Source organism: Papaver somniferum, unplaced genomic scaffold (genome assembly GCF_003573695.1).
Source record: "Papaver somniferum cultivar HN1 unplaced genomic scaffold, ASM357369v1 unplaced-scaffold_123, whole genome shotgun sequence".
NCBI classification, from domain to species: domain Eukaryota; kingdom Viridiplantae; phylum Streptophyta; class Magnoliopsida; order Ranunculales; family Papaveraceae; genus Papaver; species Papaver somniferum.
The window spans coordinates 7,043,626-7,052,128 of NW_020621381.1; the positions used below are offsets into that span (position 1 = coordinate 7,043,626).

The following is an 8,503-nucleotide window of genomic DNA, read 5'->3' on the forward strand; positions in this document are numbered from 1 at the left end:
CATGTTACTTTACTTTTTGGTATTTATCTTTCATTAGAAACATTGAGGACAATGTTAGATTTAAGTTTGGGGGTGGGGAAGAAACTTTTTGTTAGCTTTTAGTTGCAATAAATAAACTCCAGAGCCTAGAAATTTATGCTTATTAAGGTTGTCACTAATCAATCTAAGTGCATGGGAACATCTTGGTTGTAGGAGTTGAGGAACCAATCTGATTAGTTGGAAACATCTAAAGAGTATTCATAAAAGCACAGAGCTCAGGTGTTAGAATTAAAAAAAAAACATGGTAGTTTCGCCATATCTCGTTGAATCCTAATCCCTTATGTTTTTATTTCGTAAGTGATTTGATGGGGCACACGACTCAAGTTGTTACCATTGATAGGGTGAAATAGAGTGATTGAAAAAAAAAGAATTGAGACCAGACCATCAGACCAACCAGAATAAATTCAAATAAAGTCGACCACTGGTGCCCTTGTATATGCCAGTTGTGTTGACCTAGAGTTAGGATTATCACCCGATGGTCCCCTTGTATATGCTAGCTGTGTTGATATTAGTCAGACCGGTATCTCAGTCCATTAGGATAGGTTCATCCTAGTAGTGGCCTTCAGACAGATATGGGAAACACCGCTCACTTTAAACCACCTATTTTTTTTCTCTTTATCCATCTTCTTGATCTTTTCATGTGATCGGTTGACTCCGGTTATGATGTCCAGAAACTATCTGAGTAGAGCTCTGTCACTTATATATGAATTTTAGTATGCTGAGTGCAAACTCGTGTACAACAATTGGAATTTCGCATCAGGGTACTTCCTCCTATAGTCAATGATTGTATGCCAACCAAGGAGATTCTTTAGTGCCTTCCAAGGTTCTGCGTAGATAGCTAGGGTATGGAATAAAGGTTTTATGGGTACACCTCTGGTAAACCCTCCGGAGACAACACTCCGCCGCTAGGGCCACCTAGCGGTTTAACGGCTTGCTGCACGTGCTAAGTGTAGTCATTTTATTTTCTAGATTATTTTCGCTCGAGGACTAGCAAATAATAAGTTTGGGGGTATTTTGATAGACACATTTTTGTGTTTGATTTTTCCTCAATGTTTGTATTGTTGGTACTCAATTTTGTACTTATTATGGTGTTTTGTGTGTTTGTAGGTATTTTTGGGAAATAAACATCTTTGGTAAAATTATGCGGAGCACCCCCGGAGGACATTTGCTATGCGGACTCTCAGTTTGGTTAAGGGGCACCTCAGGGGCGCCAACTGCTATTCGTACCCCCATCTCTGTTAAGGGGAGGTCGTCCCCTTCATTTGAATTTTGAGTTTGGCGGGAAACTGTTCACAGGCTATTATCAGAATTAGGGTTCGTGATTTAGAGTTGTTTTAGAGAGATTCAACGACTGAGATTCTTTGGGATGAGTTGTTTGTGCGTAACAGGCGTGGTATGATTGTCTTTTTTGACTGAATTTGGCTAGATAATCCAAGGGATCAAACCAGAGCAGTTCGTGCACGGGAGAAATATGTTTTCACCTGCATAACTGCTGAATCGAGTTTGGGAAGATTTTGTGGGGATTCTTTCATGGTTTTGGACTTGTATGGCCCTGTTAAGACGAAACAGGACTGGTAACCCGGTTAGTTTGAAGAAAGAATGAAGTTTCCTCGGTGTTTCAGTCAAACAGGGAAGAAATATATTCTCGGCTTTATTTCTGGGAAGTGTTTGAGGATTGCGCGTGTCTGAAGTGTTGGGATCTTTCTGTTCTTGTTCTGAGCGAAATTGGAGTATGTTTGGATGCAACAGAAGCGTGTAGGAGTTAAACAGGGAAAGAAATCTCGGTAATATGCAGAGTGAGTAAGTAGAAGATATTGGCATTAACTAGTGATATTTTGAGGTCATGTTGAGTATAAAAGAAGTGTTTGGGGGTCGTACAAGGGGGACAGAGAGTTTGGGAGAGTTTTGGAGAAGACAGAGGCGATAATCAGAACCACCAGAAATATTTCTTTGCTGCTTCTCATCTGAAGAACACGAAGAACAGACCATCCAAGACAGTCGTTTTTCAACAGTGGAAACGACACACAGGCGTGGGTCGTAGAGCTACAAAATCATCGACAGTACTGTTCTATCGTTCTTTTCAGTTTGTAACAAATAAAACTGTTACAAACCCGGTTTTATCATTGTTTCTCCCATTTCATCTTTGTAAACACCCTTTGAGCAATAAAAATGAATTTTGAGTGTGTTTCCATGATGATGAGCTAATTCTCGCGCAACCAAGGCAATGGATGAAGCTATCTCTGCATGAATGATTGGTAAAAATTTTATTTTCTCTAATTTACAATTTCTAATTCATTCAGTAACCGCTTTTACGGAGTTCTAAATGTTCACATAATTTTCTTAATTACTTGTGATTCAGTTTGATAGATTATACTTTGTTTAATCGATTGGTAGTCTATTCTTAGGGAATACAATTAATATTTGGGAATATGTTTGATTATGTGTGAATTAAGAAATAAAGGACTTAAAGGATAGTTAGAGTTTTGAAACATATTTGGTATCGTTCATTCATGTGTAATAGTGGAATCTAGTGTCTTGGTTACTTTTAATATCTTGAAATCAATTTTGCAATAAATTTTCTATTTTTAAGTTTTATAAGTCTAAAATCTTTTGCTTTCACAAGTCTCAACGAACTTATTACTACAACTCAATTGAAAATCACATCATTTATCAGAGATAGTACTTTTGTCCATAGAGTCAGATTGCTATAAACATAGACTTTTGAGGTCTTGAACGTGTTTGCCTGCTCTGATACCAATTGGAAAAGCGGGGGTCTAACAACCTCACCCAATATTTCGATTAGCAATCTGTATGGACTAACTCCAATATACTTTCTAGAGAATCAACTAGACAGTCAGACTCAATCTAGATAAAAGCATATCAAAGAGTTAATATCTCAATCTCTCGATTTGATCTTTACTCAAGCTCATGGAAATCTGCGAGTCTTTATCAAATACTAGAGAGATGAACTTGGACGGTACCAAAGACCAATATTCAAGTGTCAATCAATTTAAATCAACAACTAAAGGTTGGATATTCTAATTGATTGATCTTAACGCATAATCTGTGATATTTCAATTATATAACAAAATATAATGCGGAATAGAAATAACACAGACACCAGAAATTTTGTTAACGACGAAACCGCAAATACAGAAAAAAACCCCGGGACCTAGTCAAGATTGAACACCACACTGTATTAAGCCTCTATAGACACTATCCTACTACAAACTAACTTCGGTCTTGACTGTAGTTGAACCCTAATCAATCTCACACTGATGCAAGGTACAGTTACGCTCCTTATGTCTCTGATCCCAGCAGGATACTACACACTTGATTCCCTTAGCTGATCTCACCCACAACCAAGAGTTGTCACGACCTAAAGTAGAAGACTTTAATAAACAAATTTGTATCACACAGAAAAGTCTACGATAATAGATAAACTTGTCTCCCGCAGATAAACCTAAGAGTTTTGTTCCGTCTTTTGATAAAATCAAGGTGAACAAGAACCAATCGATAACCCGGACATATATTTCCGAAGAACAGCCTTGAATTATCAAACACTTCACAATAATCTAAATCGTATGGTAGCGAAACTAGATATTGTGGAATCACAAACAATGAGACGAAGATGTTTGTGATTTCTTTTTATCTTGGCCTATGGGAGATATATTCTCAAGTCAATTATTCAATTGAACTCATACGATAGAAAATGGCAAGATCAGATCGCTCAAATATAAGAGAAGTAGTTTCGTCTGGCTTCACAATCCCAATGAAGTCTTTCAGTCGTTAACCTACAGGGTCTCGAGAAGAAACCTAAGGTTAAAGGAGAACCGACTCTAGGAAAACCAACTAGTATCACACATGAGGTGTGGGGATTAGTTTTTCCAGTTGCTAGATGTCTCCTTTATATAGTTTTCAAATCAGGGTTTGCAATCTAAGTTACCTTGGTAAAAAAACATTCAATATCCACCATTAGATGAAAAACCTGATTTAACCAAGCTAATATCTTTCAACCGTTAGATCGAAACTTAGCTTGTCACACACAAATGAAACGTATTTCATTTAGGTTTGAGCAACCGTTCCTAAACGTGTACTCTTAGTTGGTTCACAAATAGTTAACCAGTGGTTAGCCATATGAGCACTATCATATTAACCGTACTCATCTTCTTCACAACTAGTTCAAATGAATTCAAGAGAACTAGTTGAAGAGTTTTTCAATTGCTTAGGTCTTTATGAATAGACACAACTGAAACAAAATCAGTTTGGTTCATTTGAATCATTTCATGAACAATATAGCCACGGTTTGCAAAGATTGCATTCCTTATTGATTTATTGTTTAAGTTCATGAACTTCCGATTTGAGAAATATAACCAGCTTGGGTACGCGTACGGGTACGTATACCATAGCTATCGGATTTGAGTTTTCAAACTCAGCAGAAATTTTCGGTCGAAAACTTCTATGGGTACGCATACGGGTATACGTACCTAAGGTGACTGATTTAACAGTTTGCAAACTTACAAACTCAGCAGAAATTTTCGGTTCGAAAACTTCCGCTGGTACGCGTACGGGTACGTGTACCCAACCTGTCTCCTTCACCAATACCATATGCACACACTTGGTTTCCGGCACATGGATTTATACACTAATGTACGAACACACTATATATGCTTATATCCATAGTTGGTTACGTAATCTCAACTCTACATTTCAATCATTGAAACATTCTTCTATAATGTTATAACAGTCGTTATTCACAACTATCGTCATCAAAGCTATTTTCAAGATTGAAACGTCATCATGACTTTCGTCACGGGTTAAGATGAAAAGTGGTTAAAGCGAAAGCTTACCAACACATATTTCGAGAAAAAGATAGGCAAGTAAGCTCGACTCGAAATAGAAAATGTGTATGTATGAAAACTATCATACTTGTACGACTTTGTCTCAAGAATAATAGATAGAGAGGTATACTTTTGAGTGATAGATAAGTTCAAGTCTCCACATACCTTTTAGTCGGATGAAGTTCCACCGATTCCTTGAGTAGTTATTCGTCTTCGTAAGATGATCGTTGGGAGTCTGGAGCTCAACTACACTTAACTGTCCTAGTCCGAGACTTAACTATAAGTAGTCTAGAAATCAAGACATATAGTTTTGACAACTAAACTTGACAAACATGCTTGATATAACAACGTATGCGAGTTTGACCGAGCAATGCTCTAACAGGTCACACCAGTCACTAGGATCGGTTACACCAGTTACAAGGATCGGTTCCATCTACACATGGTATTACTTGTGATCGGTCATACCAGTTACCAGGACCGGTTACACCAATCATAAGGATCGATTACACAATACACTCATGATCCGTCACAAAAATTACTAGGATCGGTCACATCAATTACAAGGATCGATCATACCATCTCGTGGTGATTACTTAGGATCGGTTATACCAATTAATAAAACAAGTCATACCAAATCATAAGTCATGCATTGTGATTATTTATACTATGATACATAGCTTAAGTTAAGATCGGTTCTTCAATCTCACACATACTGGTCATCCAAAGATTTGGAATGAATAGTTGGACCAATAAGCCTAATGATTTTCCCTTCGATTCACAAAACAAGTTCATGAATGTACTTCCTTTAAACAAATGTAAAACATTATTTCCTAGGATGAAATCTTCACCATAACCCGTTCACATAATCATAACAATATATATATGATTATGTTGATGTCATATCTACGAAGTTCAAAAGATAATCCTTATACTTTGTAGTATTTTGTATTACTATGATCATACTATTATGATCATGTCAGACAATTGAATATTATTAGGGATACCATTGATTTTTTTCTGAGTCAAGCTCTGCAAATCGGCGATTGACTCAGTAAAAAAAAAAATCTTCTCGGATTTCGAAGTTCGTGAAATTCTTCAATTCTTCAGGTGATTTCAGTATTTTAATTCTTGTTTTCTTTCAATACCCATGAATTGTAGTCATTAATTCAGGTGTTTTTCATGGATTCTTGTCAGAAAAACACTTGTTCTGATGATTCTACTTCAGCAAAGTTAGGTCTCAATAATGGTAATAATTCATCGAAAGTTCCCTCGATAGAACTACCTGATGATTTTTTGGACGAATGTTTAGATCTATGGAAGTTTTCTCTTATACGAAGATTAGATTTACAGAAAATAAAGTTTATTGATGCTTATGTTATTTTAAGACAACAATGGAAATTAAAAGGAGATTGCAAACTCATCCCTCTTGGAAGAGGTTTCTTCACTATTAAACTAGATAATGAATTTGATCGACAAACTATCAAAGCAGGTCAATGGGAAGTTAGTGATCAAGTTCTTCAAGTAAGAAAATGGGTTTCTAATTTTCGGCCATCAGATATTCGCACATCTAAGGCTCAAGTTTGGGTTCGTTTTCCTGGATTGGGTCTAGAATTATGGAAGGAGAAGATATTATTCACAATATGTAAGGAAATAGGTACTTCTATCAAGATAGACAATGCCACTGCACAATGTGAAGTTGGTTACTATGTAAATGTTCTAATTGAGGTGGATTTTGCTCAACAGATTCCAAATAAAATTTGGATTAATACCAAATATGGTGGTTTCTTTCAGAATGTTTCAATTCCTGTTTATCCTAAATTCTGTCACAACTGCAAAATAATTGGTCATTTAACTTCAGAATGTAGAATTGAGCAGATTAAGAATCAATCTGCAGGTAAAACTACTCCAAGAACCGCAGAACAGACTCAAACTGCTAGCAAAAATCAACAATCACATAAAGTCAGAACTGAGTTTCCTCATACTCCTTTTGATATATGTGATAGATTTGAAGTTGATATTCCAATAAAGTCACCTGCTCCACCAACACATGATTCTATTGTTAGAAGTATTTTAACTCCAGTGCATCCACAATTCAGTCCCCAAATCAGTTCAGTGGGTGGAAGATTTGATGCCTTGAATTCAATAGTAGAAAATGTTGCAGAAGAAGAAGATAATGCTGAATCAGTAATATTAGAAGTTCCACAAATTTTGAAGATAGTTGAGAGTAATAACTTGGAGAATAGTACTGTGAAATTGATGAATGACACAAATGGTGTTTTATCACAAACACCAGTTCAAGTAACATCTTGGGCTAATATAGTGGAGAAGGAAATGGTTATCAACAATACTCCTGCTTCTACAAGTAGTTCTGACAAACCAAAGGTGAGTACTACAACTACATTAAACAATAAGTATAACTTTAGGAAGAATCCTGGTAAAGGGGGTACCAGAAACCCTCCATCCAAATAATGAAGATAATATTTTGAAACATCAAGGGCCTAAGAAGAGTAAGGGCTCAAGATAAGCTTTGGTCTTTGGTAAATCAGTTTAATCCTTGTTTAGTCTAGGTGGCAGAACCCAAAATAAAATGTAGTTCTTCTTTTTGTAATAAATTGAACTTACCAGGGATGCAAAGCATGGTAATTCATAACTCAATTTCAGGTAATAAAGGGAACATATGGTTGTTCTGGAATAAGTGCTTATCTCAGCCACAAGTTGTTTCTGTTTCAAACCAAATGATAACTGTCAGTATTGGTGATGTCTTAATTTCTGGAGATCATGCTCATGTAAAAGTTGTTCAAAGAAGAATGTTATGGTCTGATATGGAGATTATCAGTGCAATGAATAAACCTTGGATTGTGTTAGGTGATTTTAATGCAGTTCTAAGTCAAGAAGAAAAAATTGGTGGCAGGTTTCCTAATAAGAATGCAATGTTGGAGTTTAGTGATTGTTTAAACAACTGTGAACTTATACAGGCTCCTAAAACTGGTTTACAGTTTTCATGGTCAAATGGTCAGCATGGTAGTAGAAGAATTTTATGCAATTTGGACAGAGTGGTATTCAACCAGAAATGATTACAAATTTATGGTGATTGGGGGTATAAAGTTGGATTAAGGATAGTATCAGACCATGCTCCTCTCTTGGGTGGTTGTATCAGTATTCCAAAACCTAAAAATGTTCCTAGAAATTTTCAAAAAATGTGGCTCAGTCATCCAAATTTTTTGCAAGTAGTTGCAGAATACTGGAATAAACATGTTGAAGGTGATCCTGCATATAAATTTTTACATAAATTAAAAGAGTTAAAAAAGGTCTTAAATGAGTGGAACTGGAAATTCTTTGGGGATGTAAAAGTGAAGATACAAGAAGCAGAAAAAAAGTCAAAGAGGTTATGCAGTTATCAGATAGTGATCCTTTCAACACAGATTTGCTGGATCAACTGGTTCATGCTCAAAATGATCATGCTAGCAAAGAAACACAATTCAATACCTTACTAAGGAAAAAATCCAGAGTGAAGTGGATCACAGAAGGATCTTCTAACACATCTTTTTTCCATACAAAAATGAAGATTAGAAACTCAAAGAATCTAATAAGTGAACTTGAAGATGAAGATGGAAATGTGATAG

General features: G+C 36.1%; 1 protein-coding gene across 1 annotated transcript; it reads left to right on the top strand.

The window, feature by feature from the left end:
• Nucleotides 1–6,059: 6,059 nt before the first annotated feature.
• On the top strand, nucleotides 6,060–7,349 carry LOC113331062. The gene has a single exon (XM_026577848.1). It carries the CDS (start codon nucleotides 6,060–6,062, stop codon nucleotides 7,347–7,349), a length of 1,290 nt encoding a protein of 429 aa, XP_026433633.1.
• Nucleotides 7,350–8,503: the final 1,154 nt, after the last annotated feature.

What these genes read in the sequence shown, in the direction of transcription:
- LOC113331062 (XM_026577848.1), top strand. Translation starts at nt 6,060, where the DNA reads ATGGATTCTTGTCAGAAAAACACTTGTTCTGATGATTCTACTTCAGCA.